Source organism: Leuciscus leuciscus (assembly GCF_965113295.1).
Source record: "Leuciscus leuciscus genome assembly, chromosome: 16".
Taxonomy (NCBI): Eukaryota; Metazoa; Chordata; class Actinopteri; order Cypriniformes; family Leuciscidae; genus Leuciscus; species Leuciscus leuciscus.
Genome location: NC_138740.1, coordinates 21,679,109 through 21,694,906, shown reverse-complemented (window position 1 = coordinate 21,694,906; position 15,798 = coordinate 21,679,109). Strand labels below are relative to the sequence as shown.

Here is a 15,798-nt window from a genome sequence, read left to right as displayed (position 1 = left end):
GTCTTTAATGTCAATGATCAATTTAATCTGTGCTTGCAGAATAAATGCATTACTTTCTTTCCAAAAAAAAAAAAAATCTTAATGCCCCCCCCAATTTTTTTAAACATAAGTGTGTGCCATTACATTTAACATCATATTTCAATGAAATATAAATTAAAGTACTAGAAATAAATATGAATGAACAATAAACAATTATATATTTATACATAAACATTCACCCAGATTAATGTTGTAAAAAAAAAATGGTTACAATTTGGAAAATCATTTTATAATAAAATTAAATTTGTAAACAGTTAATAACAGCTTGCTTGAACAAACAATGAAAAATACAGCATTTATTAATATAGGTTAATTTCTACATAATACATTTTAACACTTCAAATGATATAAATTAACATCTGGTAAAATATTCTGAACAAACACCAATTAACAATGAATAATATAGTAGTTATTATTGATGTTATATTATTATTATTATTATTATTATAAATTAATATTAAGCTAGATTAACAAATGCTGTAAATGTATTGTTCATTGTTAGTTCAAGTTAGCTATAGTACCAAATGTTACTGTAAATGTTATCAAATTGAAACACATGAAACCTAATACGTCAACCAATGTCAATGAATTGAAACGCATTTCCTCACATTCCATAAGTATTTAGTAAGCATTTGGTGTTGGAGTATAATTTACATCACATTGCATGCAGGGGAACAGCTTTCAGTCCACCCATTTCAACCTTCTCTCGTTTTCATTTTCCTCAGGTGACCTGGAAAAGAGAGCGAAAATTCGAGAACCTGCGACCTTAGTCATTCTCAACGCAACGAGATCTGACACTGCTGATTACCGCTGTGAAGTCACCGCCCCCAGTGACCTTAAATCCTTCGATGAGATTTTGATATCACTCGTTGTAAGAGGTGAGCGGTTCCACTCAAATAATTCTGCATCTATTGATTATTGTCTGACAGCCCCACAGTACTGTGTGCCTTGTGCTGAAATGGGGTTGTTGGGTTTTTTTTTAGAGGAATTTTGAATCTGTTGTAGACATTGTTAGTATTTCCCAACTGCTACGATGTAACGTGAGATGGAGCGGCGAGCCAAGGCACCCACCCTTGGCGCACATTTGAGGATGCTTGCTCAAACCCTACAGGGCGTGTCCAGGGCTATATGAGGAAACCTCTGAAACTGCATCTGAGTTTAATCAGGGATCTAAAAGGGGAAAGAGCAGCATGTTCAGTTAGCCAGGATGCTTGCAGTCAGAGTCACTATGGTACATGTGTGTGAGGATGCTATTGTCTGTGCAATTACGTTATGATGATTCTCTTGTGTGCCATGCAGTGAAGCCTGTCGTGCCCCGATGCTCCGTACCCAAGTCCGTCCCAGTGGGCAAACCAGCAGAACTGCATTGTGTGGAGGATGAGGGCTACCCGAAGTCCCAGTACCAGTGGTTCCGTAACAAGGAGGAAATCCCAGAAGACCCCAAGACCAGCCCAAAGTTCTTAAACTCCACTTACACCCTGAACGGAGAGATGGGCACTCTGGTGAGTTCGGAAAAAGAGGCAATGGGGTAGGCGTAGGGATATTTTTGGGGACCCAGTTGATGTGCGATGGGCTCAGCCATGAGGGGAATCTGCTGCCCTCATTTGCACATTCCAGAGTGCCATTCTCCGCCATTTGTACTCAGTGCCCTCGACAACCTTCACACCACTTTTTTAAAGTTTGACCTGAACTGCAGCACAGCCTCTTCCCCCTAAGGAGGCAACGTCTGAAGGCCCGACCGGGTCCTTAAAGATCTGCCAGAACCTCGTTTGACACCTCTGTCTTACTTTTTATAACATCGCATCACAATCAGAAAGATGCTTCCTGGTTTCACACAGATTTTTTAGTTTTAGTCTAGTTTTTGTTTTTTGATGAGAGGATCCTTAAATTTTTGTTTATATTTTATCATGTCATATTTATTCAGTTTAATCAGTTTTTGGTACCTAATTTTAGTGGACGAAAATTACATTTTAATTGATGCAAGTGTTGAAAATGAAACCAAATATTTCAACTATTTAGTATATTTTCTTCCTTAAAAAAACATTGTTAGTTCATTGTTAATATCCTGCGATGCAGTTTTTTTCAACTGCGCATTTTAAATAAAAACGTGTAATTATTGCTATAATCCACAATAATAATAAAAAACTTGATTAAAGGTACAATATGTAAGAATTTTGCATTAAAATATCCCAAAATCTCAAGGCCAGTGTTATATATTTTGTTAAGTTGATTACTTACAATATCCCAAATGTTTCCAACTATTTTTAAATCGTGAGAAAATTGCGATTTTAACCAAGGAAACGGGGCGTTAGAGCAGGGGGGAGCTGGGAGTCGCCAGTCAATTGCGTCATATCCGCGTTACCCTCGGTTTCCGCTCGTACTGCGTGGAGTCCTGGACAAATGCGAAAGTTGTAGTTGTAGCGTCTATCAAGCTACAAACTTTAGCTTGTTTCTTGCAGTCGTTATGGGACACAATTATTCTTTACCGATTGCAGCTGGTTCTGTCGACAAAGCATGCTTAATTTTATATTTTCCAAATGTAGCATTCGGTAATAGTTATGTTTATGTAAGGAAAGTATTATTGCTTTAGATTTGTGTTTAGTTTATTGACATTGTTTATCACGTCTGGTGTTTATGGCCATGTAAATAAACATAGCATGTTTTATACATAAAGATTAATCAGTATTTTGGCAAATGATGTGGGCATGTTCGAATGTACTTTTACAACAATTGTTTAGAACATGTAAAACTGCGCAGCGTTATCACAACAATGAATTCAACAAATACAGTAACATCTATGAAGTATTAAACCTTACTTTTCTTGCGGTTAATTCATTTTAATTAAATAAAAGTGTGATGAGGTTTAAGAGTCAGGAAGGAAGAAGACGCGTCGTCGTGACTGGGACTCGTACTTTATTAAAATAAAGCAAAACAAACAAAAGCCGCGCACAACGCGCATTCACTGTGGCAACCGCGACGGCACAAAACAGTTCAAAAATGAGAGCTCGGATCCACCGGTTTTCTTCCTCTGCGTCCAATTTTCTCTCCAGTCTCTCTCTCGTTCCAGCGCGGCTTATAAGCGGTCTCTCCACGCCGATCACTGCAATAAGACACAGGTGCATTTGCACTTGACCTACTTGCTCGTCTCTTCTCTCTCCCATCACAGACCGCGCTGAACCACGCCCCCCTCGCCACAAAAAGCATGTCATTAAACGCAACATTTATAAAAATAGAACTTAGCCTCATCCATGAACATGATTTTTCGATTCCCGTCTGACTGATTTACATCCACGGTGGAGTTTAAAACGACAGTTCCCATCATTCCACGCTCCTTCACATCGTCATCAAGCTACACCGTTGTTGTTGTTTGGAATGTAGCGCCCTCTAGCGGCAAAACTTCTTGCATATTGTACCTTTAACCCTTCAAGTATTTTGTTGACAGGTTAACACTGCTGCTGCACACACACTATATACTGCTCAAAAGTTTAGGGTTGGTAAGATTTATTAATGTTTTAAAAAAGTCTCGGTAACACTTTACAATAATGTTTCATTTGTTAACAATAGTTAATTGTATTAACTAACATGAACTAACCATGAGCAATAAATGTGTTAATCTTTGTTAACGTTAGTTAATAAAAAATACAGCTGTTCATTGTTTGTTCATGTTAGTTCACAGTGCGTTAACTAATGTTAACAAGATTTTAATAAAGTATTAGTAAATGTTGAAATTAACATTAACAAAGATTAATAAATGCTGTATAAGTTCTTTTCATTATTAGTTCACGCTAACTAATGTAGTTAACTAATGAACCTTATTGTAAAGTGTTACTGAAGTCTCTTATGCTCACCAAGCCTGCATTTATTTGATCAAAAATACTGTAAAACAGTAATATTGTGAAATGTAAGTACTATTTAAAATACTGTAACTATTTTCTACTTGAATATAATTTTAAATGTAATTCCTGTTATGGATGGCAAAGCTGGATTTTCAGCATCATTACTCCAGTCTTCGGTGTCACATGACCCTTCAGAAATCATGATTTGGTGCTCAGGAAACATTTCTTCTTATTACCAATGTTGAAAACAGTTGTGCTGCTTAATTTAAATTTTTTTCAGGATTCTTTGATAAATAGAAAGTTCACTTTTGATCAATTCAATGTGTTCTTGCAGAATAAAAGAAAAAAAATATATCTGACAGACCTTAAACTTTTGAACAGCACTGTAAGTTATTATGCGAAATGATTTGTCAACTTAAATGACTGTAATTTCTGGTTTTCAGAAATTCAGTGCGGTCAGGAAGGAGGATGCGGGGGATTACTTCTGCAGAGCCAGGAATGAGGCTGGGTTCTCTGAATGTGGACCGCAGATGATGGAAGTTTGTACGTATTTATATTGCCTTTTCCCATGTGACAGGATACCCCTCAAATCCATGATCTCATACTTTGCCTTTTTTTTCTAGATGATATCAACATTGCTGGAATCATCCTGGGCGTAGTGGTTGTGGTGACAGTCCTTCTGTGTATAACAGTGGGCATCTTCTGTGCCTATAAACGAGGCTACTTCACCAGCCAGAAGCAGACGGGAAACAAGTAAGCGCATGACTTTGACAGCGACTTCCGTCTGAGTCACACTTGGTCCCAGAGCAGTTTTGACTCACCGTTTTATAGCTTTTTCCCATTTCATCCCCAAAGAAGCTCCTGAATGTCCCCAGCTTATCCTTAACATCACATTTAGCTTGTTCAGATATATGAAATAAATGTAGTTTTAATAAATACTAATATCATATAGTGGTGACTGACTGCTTAATGTTTTTTTGTTTTTTTTTCTTAGTTACAAAGCTCCAGCAAAAGGAGATGGATTGGACTATGTCAGAACAGAAGATGAGGTAGGTGGAAATAAAGAGATTTTTTATTTATTTATTAAGGCTTCCAAGAGCTTAAGAAATTCTGAGAAAATTCAGGGAATCAGTTAAACCTACTTTACTCAATCTTCTCTCTTTCAGGGGGATTTCCGACACAAATCCTCATTTGTCATCTGAGTGGAGGAAGACGGGTGACGGAAGAGATTCAGAATTACATTTAAAGTTATTGGCACTATTATACCTCGCAGACACAAATCCCCAAATGTGGACACAGATGTCGGAGCTGCCATGGCACGTGCCTTGCTTTTTGGCACGTCTGCAACGACACAATTTGTATTTTGCCAAAGGTGACAAATAATCATGTCTGATCACTGTTTAAAGACACTAGATGTTTCTTGTTTCTTTAATTCAACTTTTACAGCCCCTTTTTACAGCTGACTACAATTTTGCCTGTTGTAAAATTTTGGCAGAACCCGATATACAGCAAAAAAACGTTTTCCTTGAAATCTTCTGTCATTTTTTTAAAAACATTTGTTTTGTACTAGCTAAATTTGTCAGACTATTTTTGATGGAATATATTTTAAACTGCCTATAGAAAAAAATGTTTTACTTTTTTAAATATTTGTAAAATACTAACATAGAAGCTAGTGTTTTTTTTGTTTTGTTTTTTTACTAATTTGGGGGTGAGAGAAAGCATTCCCACCCACTTCACATCCTTGGTTTTAGTCATTGGACATGCAAATAATGTACCAGACCACTTGACGTTGTGGATGCTTCGTTTTGTTTCAAATCCTTTCAACGGCATATCCAGCAACACCGGCTTCAATCAAAGGTCTTATGTACGTACTAAAGTGCTGGGGTTTCATGTTAATAGTGAAAGGACGTTCCATGTTCATGTTTGTAGATAGTCTTAGACAGTGAGTATCTTTGGAAAAATACCAGCAAAAAAGCTGGAGAATATTTTGAAAGACCAGTGCTGCGTATTCTTGATTTTAAGTGTCCTTCTATGCTAGCTGTTTATTTTGTATATAGTGAATATACTGTCTAGGTTTTATTATTTTTTTATTATCCTTTCTTCTTCTCTCTCTCTCTCTATGAATTTTCTTTTTCTTATTTGAGTGAGAAATGCTCTCAATGTTACTTTTTAACATAACAGGGTTTGTATGTTGACTAACTGGTTGTATATAGATCCACTGTGAGCTACACTGTGCATAAGACGTTTTTGGTTTAATTAAACGTTGAATGAGGCAAATATGACACTCTTTCCATGAAAAAAACCCAAATTGGTCATGGTAGAGAGGGGATCTGCCTTATTAAATACATTATTAAAACAAAAAGCCTGGAACCATGTAAACTTTTCTTCCGTAGCAATGATTATGGATATATTTGGACTATTCACACATAATTTTGATCTAAATTATGTTAAAGAGTACAATCAGCTGAAACTGAATGCTTTTGTTAATATTTTATGAGTAAAACCTTTATTTTTTATCCTGCCACATGCTCAGAAACTTCTGAAAAGAATCATAAATCATTCCTCTTAAGTGCCTTCATGTGTAGACAGTGACAGTAATGCAGTTTTCAATCACTAAATGCTGAAGCGGTTAATTGGAATATGCAGAACAATTTTTCTAATTCACTTCTAATTCATCACTCTTAAATCAGGTCAATATTTAGAAAAGATCAGGTGTTTGAGAGGAATGATAATGTTCTGCGCTCACCCACTGTTTTGGTCACACATATCTGATATTATACACTTTTTGTAAATAGACCTGATGTTGTTGTGAATTGATTTTGAGGAATTCTTTTTTTTCTTTTTTTTGACGTAGCTATTCTATTATGTATTAGTGCCTAAATGTAGATTGAAATAATGTTTCAGGAGGACAGAGCACTAGTGTTATTTCAGCAGATGGAATCAGAGTTTTATAGTTTCACTAGACACATACGATATATAATTGATTTTATATAGAAGGTTAGAAAGCGAGGTACATTTCGAGTCACAGCCCAATTCAGTCCTATATCCTTACATATGGAGTACTGTGAGGGGAACAGAAAATAAGGTATTTTGTGGGTTTGGGAAAAAAGCAGGGCGAGCTGTACCAAATACTGACTGCCAAAAGAGCATTTTCTACAATTCCAGTATTATTCTGCTCTCAGATCTTTCTTTTCTTTTCTTTTTATTTTGTTTGTAACTCTTGAGAAATATTTTTTGGAGGCTGAGTTCAGATGTTTTTTTTTTTTATAGTTTCCGTTTGTGGTTGTTTTGGAGACAGCTGGAATTTTAAATGAAACATATTTCATTCACTGAATTCATGTAATGTCCCATTGGTTTGGGACCGGTACAAATCCTGTGTGAATTCTTGAACAGTATGTTTGTGATTAATAAAACTCACTTCATAAATTCAGTATGTTGTCTTCATTTTAAAATGAATTAATCGTTTTCTAAAATAGATTTGACATTTATTATATATATGGGGCGTCAGACAGGGGGTAATGCAAGGGAGCTGAGTAACAGGGGCCCCACAAAGATATATTGATATTGGTGTTGTGAGGGGCCCACCTCTTGGTTCTGTGACCGGGGCCCAACATTTGATGCTACGCCCCTGGCACTAATATATATATATATATATATATATATATATATATATAAAATTAATTTTTTGCTGTTGTGTTTCATTGTTGAATATAAATGGAAAACAAAAAAGGATAATTTGAAGAAGCACTCAAGGATTTTTACACATAAAAAATAAACAATGCTTTGCAAAATCATGTACACTCACATGAGATGAAGGCTCCAGATATCAGCAGGCTATAACCCCAAATTATAATTTTTATTTTTAAATGGAAGGGTCTATCCCCTCATGGGAGCTGCCACATGCAGCCGAGATCACATGACCAGCTCACATTATCTACATAATTCCCCTGTTTTTCGTCTTATCTTAACTTGGTGAATAAATTAATCTCGTCAATATAAGTAGGCGACTGCTATAACAGTCAATGGAACATGAAAAAAATCATACTGAGAGCATCTTTAATTAAATTAAGATACCGATGCTGGTATTCTTATTGCCGATATTAGTCATGATGATGGTTTGGTTTCAGATCATAGGGACAAATAAATGGTTTTCGTTTGGAATATTTAAGGTTGTTGCTAAAACTGGCCGCTCTTACTCCCCTTAAGCACACAGTATGTGTCGGACACAATCCACTTGTTACACCCAACAGTCACCTCAGATAGGATTTGGAGGTAGGCTAACCTGATTAACGAGCTAGTCCGAGCCATCAGCTCTGCTGAAGAGCCATGATGACTGAGGGCTTCACCTCTGATCCACTGACCTCTCTGGATTAGTCTAGTGCTTGTTTGGTCAGTAAACAGCTCTGGGTCTCTGGACCTACAGTAAAGGGATGTGCTACTCAAAGTTTGGGTAAACAGCGCACTCTTCTGGTGCAGAAAGAAAAAAAGAAGAAGAAAAGTGCAAAAAGGAGCATTTTATTTCCCAGTAGTTGCTGTAACTATGACAATGCACACTACAGTATATGATCTATAGCTGCTTCAGATTATTCAAAAATACTTTGATCCATGGTGCATTATGAAGTTACAGTGTTTCTCAGTCGCTTTGGTGCGTTTCTCACATCACTATTTACATTTGCACAACAGTTAATGCAGTTCTCAAAACAATTAGTACAAACTGCAAAACCTAGTTGATAACCTGCAAAAGCGTGTCACTTGCTCAAAATGGATAGCTCATTCCTCAAAAGCAAGTATTCATGCCAATGAAAGTGTCAGTGTCATCAAGATGAAAAGTCCTGACACCATTGTTTATGAACAAGATAGTCAAATGGCTTTATCATGTCCATGTTCATTATGACAGTTTACTCTGTAAATGTTTTCCAATGCAAAAAAGTCAGATCTTGGTGACACTACCTGAAAATGCTCAAGACAGCACTACAGTAGGCTATATACTATTTGCACAGCCATTTGAAAAATACAGTAAAGTTACACATTACTGTATTTAGTGAGGTAACTGAGTACAAGACACTGATGTTTCACATTTTTACTGCATATGCTCTTTGCAATTCTAATTTGTTCACAGCATTGTAAAAAAAAAAAAAAAAAAAACACCCTTATTTACAACAAACATAAACTCCCTTTGGGTAGAGCTGTGCACAACTGTAAACAATATTGCAGTACATATTGGAACTGAACATTGGTTGCAACTAATGCTTCACACACCCCTTCTCATCAGTGAAAGCTGAAATTCACCTGAGAGAAATTGTTCAATTTAGGAGACATTTTCAGAAAGAAAAAAAAAGATTAAAAAAAATTTGTAAAATTTGCTTGACAGATTTTGACAACTAGTTCAACATTTTTGTATGTAATGACTCAAGCAATGAAATGAGGACTATTAGTTTTATATGGAATGACTATTCAGCATTCACAAGTATAGTTAATTTTGACTGACATGACATAAGCAAATGATAATGTTATAAAACAGCAGAGAGTTGTATGAAAGCAATTGATGCATGTCCAAAAGCATTTGCAATTTGTTGGAAGGAATGAGAAACTGTTACTATGATGTGCACAAATGACTAAATGTTGTGGAGGTTGAACTAACTGTTGTGCAAATGTAAATAGTGATGTGAGAAATGCACCAAAGCGACTGAGAAAAACTGTAAGTGTTTGTTACAGCAAGTAGGTTGCATTGGCCCTGATGGGATTTGCTGATTAGTGTTCTCTATGATTTATTAGTCATATAATATTATAGTAAAATATACTATTTCTAAATATATATGTATCCATGCCATTCTATCTATCTATCTAGAGACAGCATTTTTGGACATCATAACCACCCATTCCAGTAAAGTTGTCTTGGTAGGAGCTTTCTAGATAGATAGATAGATAGATAGATAGATAGATAGATAGATAGATAGATAGATAGATAGATAGATAGATAGATAGATAGATAGATAGATAGATAGATAGATAGATAGATAGATAGATAGATAGATAGATAGATAGATAGATAGATAGATAGATAGATAGATAGATAGATAGATAGATTTAGTGTTCGCTATATTATTTATTATTACTCATATAGCCTAATATAATATAATATAATATATATTTATCCATGTCATTGTTTTTTATTTTATATATATATTTTATAAATATACATTATGTCTAACATTGTAGTATCAGATCAGCCCAGTTGATGGCAGTATAGATCACTAAACTACCGATATATAAGCGAGAGAAAACAACAACTGTGTTGCCAGATCTCGCTAGTAAAATAAACACACTGGTCTGCAAATACACAGATAAAAGGTTTAAATTTATTTACTTTTTTTTATTTTTTTTTATGTATGCTGCTTGTATTTACTGTGGTGTTTTTAACAATGATAATGCTGTTTGTTATTTGAGGAGCTTTCTTAAAAAGTTCATAAAAAAAAAAAAATCTAAATTACCGGACATGGCAACACTGGAGTACCCCTCACTCAGACAGGCTCCGGCTTTTCTCGCGTGATTACACGTTCTGACGTCATACTTCTTTGCGTTAGTCGAGAGAACTGCAGAGCGATTTCACCTATATTTCTCTACAGAGCGTATTCATTCATATAGTATTTTATCGTTTATGCGTTCCCGATTAAACACATATATTATGGCTGTAATAGGACTTTGCAACGGATATTTTGGGTAAGATTTCAAATGCATACAGTTACCTTAATTATATTCTGCAAGATACTGTCTATGGCTGTATCTCAAAACCCAGTGAGCTGCCTACCTAGACAGCATTTTTGGACATCATAAGCGCCCATTCCAGTAAAGTTGTCTTGGTAGGCAGCTCCTTAGGTTCTTGCATACCTGCAAATGTCGTACTGCATTACAATAATGTTTAATAGAGAAATCGCAGTATTGTTGCACTTTACTATGGCTTAGCCTATTCCTTGGATAACGAGCAGGGCCAAAGTGAACTGTCCTTTTTACTTTCTTCTTTTTTTTTTTTTTTTTTTTTTTTCATACTTGATTTTGGTAAATGACCTTAATAAGTCATTGTGACACATACATTCACTTGTTTAGTTTCAAAATAACAAAGCCGTTGATAGCAATGCATTAAAACTATTACAAATTGTTTTCGGTAATTTAAATAAATCTGAAATATAAGTGTTAGATGGAGAAATAAAAATAAAAAATATTAATAAAACATTTAATAGTATAGAATTAATACTGGTTGATAACCCTATTAAAAATGCTCTTAAGTTTCTATTTTGTTTTCTATTTTTCTGTTTGATAGTTTATGTTGGGTTGAGTTTGATAGGGTCACTTCCCCTAGTCCTTCATCATATAGCCAAAATTTATATTGGTAAATATTAAATAATAGCAAATACAATCATTTTGACTGATACATATCTATTTATGTCTATATTTTCTATGTAATACCTGTGTTGTATGTGCAGTATGGGTTGTGCAGACCTTATGTTATAGCTTGCTCTGTGTGGACATCACCGCCACCGTGGAAGAAAACGGCAGCTCATGGCACCAGGCCTACACAAACTCGGGCACCAGCTCCCTTCCAGCACCACCCGAACACTTGTGCAAGGCCTGCGGAGGCCAGTTTGACGCCGCAAGAACGGTAAATCAGGTTAAGTCTACTCAAATCCCTAAAATTCTGTTTAGATATAACATATTATGTTTTCTGCATTTCTTAGCATGTCTGCGTGGACTGCAAGAACAACTTTTGCAGCCGCTGCTCGGTGCAGATGGACCTCCGGCCGCGGCTGTGCCACACCTGTCAGCGGCTCCACTGCACCTTCTTTGAGCGGGCAGAGTTGATGAGGCTGAAGGTGAAGGACCTCCGTGACTATCTCCACCTGCACCAAACCCCCACGCAGATGTGCCGAGAGAAGGAGGAGCTGGTGGAGCTGGTGCTGGCTCAACAGACTCCCAGAGGCAGCGGCAGCGCCCAATCCCGCTCACAGCCGCCTGCGCCTCCTCTGCCTTCCCGTCCGCTTGCAGAATCTGAACCCCTCACGGAGGAGGAGGAGGAGGAGGAGGATGAAGAGGAGGAGGAGGAAGAAGGAGATGGAGAAGAGGCTGAGGAAGATGAGGAAGATGATGAGGAAGAGGTATGCGAACAACTATTTCCGTTATGGCATCACTGTATTTCTCAGTGTATTAGTAGCCTCTCATCGGGATGCAATCATGTTTTATCTTTTGAATTGACAACCGCATTTACTTCAAACAGCCACTTGGACTCTACAAAAGTGATATAAAGCTGTCTTATCACTTTTGACAAGACGAGTCCAATCGAGTCGCGAGTTCACAGACACAGCTCATATCTCTGTCACTGTGAGTTACCAAAATTTCAACCCGCAACCCACAGTAGATGTGTGTTTGTGCAGTGCAGAGCAGATCTAGTGCACTGTATGACGTGATAAACAACTAGTTGTCCAGTCCGGTTCCGTTCACACTGCTCTTGTTTTCCCAAAAAAGCGGTTGTGAGTCCTGAAAATTTAAGGGTGCGAGTTCATAGATTGAATGTGGTTGTCACTCCCACAAATAACTGAACTGTGTGTGAATAGAACTGTTTTAAGGACTCAAATGCAGGACTGACAACTGTATTCTGTTGCTGTGTGAACGTGTTCTTAGTCCACAGACAGCGAGGAGACGCTGGTGCACAGCAGAAGAGCCTCTCTGTCTGACCTGAGCAAGGTGGAGGACATCGAAGGCCTCAGCGTGCGGCAGCTGAAAGAGATTCTGGCACGCAACTTTGTGAACTATCAGGGCTGCTGTGAGAAATGGGAACTAATGGAGAAGGTCACCCTCCTCTTTAATGATCAGAAAGACCTTCATAACCTGGGTATGTTTTTCTGCATGAACGCCCTGAAACTGGCAACCAAAAGATTGCAGTTTTGATTATTAAGAGTTTTGGTTTAATTCAATTATAATGGTATTCGAAAATGCATTAAAATGTTTTACAAAAATATTATTGGTTATTGTTTAGCTTTTTATTTTTTGTATTTTTTTTTTTACAATATATCATAAATATTCTGCTATGAAATAACAAATTAATTGATAACTAAGATTGGAATAAATGTATAATAAATGCAACTAAAAAAACATCAGTTTATAATATACTGTAGCTACACTACCATTCAGAAGTTTTATTCTTTTATTCTGCAAGGATGCATTAAATTGATCAAAAGTGACATTTATAATGTTTACAAAAGATTTCTATTTCAAATAAATGCTGTTCTTTTGAACTTTCTATTCATTTAAGAAAACTGAAAATACTTATACTTAGTTTCCACAAAAATATTAAGCAGCACAACTGTTTTCAACATTGATAATAATAAGAAATGTTTCTTGAGCATCAAATCAGCATATTAGAATGATTTGAATGATAGAATGAATTAGATGAGTAATTTTAAATTGTAATAATATGTCACTATATCGCTGATCAAATAAATGCAGCCTTTGTGAGAATGAGACTTCTTAAAAAAAAAAAAAAAAATCTTACCAACCACAATCTTTTGAACGATAATGTAACTATTATAGTGTATTTATTTTTGGTCATCAAACTTTACTGAAATTGACATCCTTTTTTTACTTTCAGTGTCAAATACAAAAACAGAAGCAGGTATGTGTTATGGATACCATGGCAGTTAATGGCTAAATCAAAAATACAATTCCTGCATTTATGTGTGATAATACTATTTTTACACCATTCTTCCAGCTGATCCTGCTGAGCCCAGCGGCCAGGAGGAGAACATGTGTAAGATCTGCATGGATTCCCCCATTGACTGCGTGCTGCTGGAGTGCGGCCACATGGTCACGTGCAGCAAATGCGGGAAACGTATGAACGAGTGTCCCATCTGCCGACAGTACGTGGTTCGAGCCGTGCACGTCTTCAGGTCGTGAAATTCGGGTGCAAAGAGACAGACTGCCCACTACAGGTTGTTGCTTTTTCATGCATTGAGCAACATTTTGTCTCCGTTTTCTTTGATTATGTTCCATTTTGCTGCTTTGTTTACAAGTTTACATGATTAAATGCACTTATTTGTGTTTTTTTCATTGCAACAGTGCTATATTGTGGCTTTGGAGTTGTGTTTAATACATCTGTTGACTTTGCACTTTTTATTTTAAATTATTAGTCTTTTTACTTTATATCCATCCTACAAGAATATGTAAATAATAAGCAAGCAAAATTTAAAGGAAAAAGTTGATGAATGTTCATTAGAGGTTAAGACAACACTTATAACTTCACTTAAGAGCCTCAAGAAGTGTGTCTGCTATCTGTATAAACAACACCGTATTGAAATGTGTGGAAATAGCTTGGAAATTTCCGGGATGTGAAAACAGGGTAAGATGGTTGACTTTAAATTCGGAGGACTTATTCTCATGTTGTTTCGGTGTTTAAGTCTGTACAGTAGTTCACCATTGCAGTTAAATCACCACTAGAATTTGACCTCTTCAGGGGTCATTCCGCTCTTTGTTAAATTTACACACGGTACCAGTTCTGGTACTCGTTTCTAGTGAATAGGTGCTATTTTCCAGGCTCTGTGCACTTCTAGATCACAGACCGTCCCGTTGTCTCATGCTTTGGCCTTGACTTCATATCTTGGGCAGATTTCGTCCAAACTGCCAAGAGACATTTTCTGTCTTAAAATTTGCTTCAGTACATTCTTCTTTTTTATGGTGGCTAGTTCTCCACCATTTTTAGTAGTACTAACAAGTCAGTGTTGGTCACAAGGTGCTCATTACTGTCTAAATTTTTTGTTGTATGATAAAGTGTTAACCTAATAAAGAGCGAAAAACATCAATTATAACTGTTCGTTTGTTCAAAAAATCTTTAAATCCATCATTTTTAAACTTGAATACTCACATTTATGGAGGAACAATGTTTTGATTACTCGGATGAAGTACAGTATGATTAAAATTGCAAGTTTATGAATGTATCATAATTGTGGTTATATAGGAATGTTTTTGTTTGAAATCTTTCTTGCCCATTGGCTGAGGAAACTGAGGCATATCAATGCTTCTCTGAGCTGAATGTAGATGACACAGAGATCCTTCTAATGCATCTATCCCATCTCTTGATATGAGACATCTGGCTAAAAAAAGGCAATCTTTTAGATTTTTTCACTTATATAAAACTTTTGACAGGATATGCAACCTGTACAAATTTTATATTTGAATAGCTTCAGGTTTTTATGTATTTTCTAGTGCTGTCAAATAGATTAATTGTATCTAACATAAGTTTTGTTTGTATAATATGTGTATATATACACTGTAAAAAATTATATGATCAATAAGTTATGACAACATATGTTTTTACATTGCTTTAACTCATCAAAATAAGTCAAGCAATTTTCAACTTTATTTTATAAGTTATACAAGAATCAACTCATTTTTAAAAGTCAGTTTAATGCAATTTAAGTTGAAATGACTTGAACATCCAAGTTGATTGTACTTAAAAATTTAAGGCAGCAATTTTTTTTGCAGTGTATATATATACACTGCAAAAAAAACATGCTGCCTTAAGTTTTTAAGTACAATCAACATGGATGTTTCAGTCATTTCAACTTAAATTACATTAAACTGACTTAAATGAGCTGAATCATTGTATAACTTAAAAAAAGTAGAAAATTGCTTAACTTATTTTGATGAGTTAAACTAATGTAAAAACATGTCAGAACATGTTGATCATATTATTTTTCATTTGTGTGTACACACCCATTTATGTATGCATATATATATATGTGTGTGTGTGTGTACATGCTCACACACACACATATATATATATATATTAGATAAACAAAAACTTTTGTTTCATTCAATTAATCGCAATTAATCAATTTGACGGCACAAATATATATATATACACATTATATACAGT

General features: G+C 35.8%; 2 protein-coding genes across 2 annotated transcripts in view; both read left to right on the top strand.

The window, feature by feature from the left end:
• The window catches only part of jam3b (junctional adhesion molecule 3b), a 31,957-nt gene extending 24,652 nt beyond the window's left edge, over nucleotides 1–7,305 (top strand). The window contains exons 4-9 of the mRNA XM_082141155.1: nucleotides 765–917; nucleotides 1,339–1,541; nucleotides 4,319–4,418; nucleotides 4,499–4,628; nucleotides 4,870–4,924; nucleotides 5,042–7,305. Of these exons, the coding sequence (XP_081997281.1) occupies nucleotides 765–917; nucleotides 1,339–1,541; nucleotides 4,319–4,418; nucleotides 4,499–4,628; nucleotides 4,870–4,924; nucleotides 5,042–5,077 (677 nt within the window). The 3' untranslated portion in view covers nucleotides 5,078–7,305. The remainder of the gene's footprint in view (nucleotides 1–764; nucleotides 918–1,338; nucleotides 1,542–4,318; nucleotides 4,419–4,498; nucleotides 4,629–4,869; nucleotides 4,925–5,041) is intronic.
• A 3,139-nt stretch (nucleotides 7,306–10,444) lies between these two features.
• On the top strand, nucleotides 10,445–14,722 carry LOC309478301 (E3 ubiquitin-protein ligase rififylin). Its single transcript, XM_082141882.1, has 6 exons — nucleotides 10,445–10,595; nucleotides 11,357–11,532; nucleotides 11,609–12,025; nucleotides 12,549–12,759; nucleotides 13,516–13,539; nucleotides 13,636–14,722. Exons 3-6 carry the CDS (start codon nucleotides 11,660–11,662, stop codon nucleotides 13,818–13,820), a joined length of 786 nt encoding a protein of 261 aa, XP_081998008.1. The 5' UTR covers nucleotides 10,445–10,595; nucleotides 11,357–11,532; nucleotides 11,609–11,659; the 3' UTR covers nucleotides 13,821–14,722.
• Nucleotides 14,723–15,798: the final 1,076 nt, after the last annotated feature.

What these genes read in the sequence shown, in the direction of transcription:
- LOC309478301 (XM_082141882.1), top strand. Translation starts at nt 11,660, where the DNA reads ATGGACCTCCGGCCGCGGCTGTGCCACACCTGTCAGCGGCTCCACTGC. An exon ending in GAAAGACCTTCATAACCTGG is followed by an intron (nt 12,760 to 13,515) that starts GTATGTTTTTCT and finishes TTTTACTTTCAG; the next exon opens with TGTCAAATACAAAAACAGAA. An exon ending in AAATACAAAAACAGAAGCAG is followed by an intron (nt 13,540 to 13,635) that starts GTATGTGTTATG and finishes CCATTCTTCCAG; the next exon opens with CTGATCCTGCTGAGCCCAGC.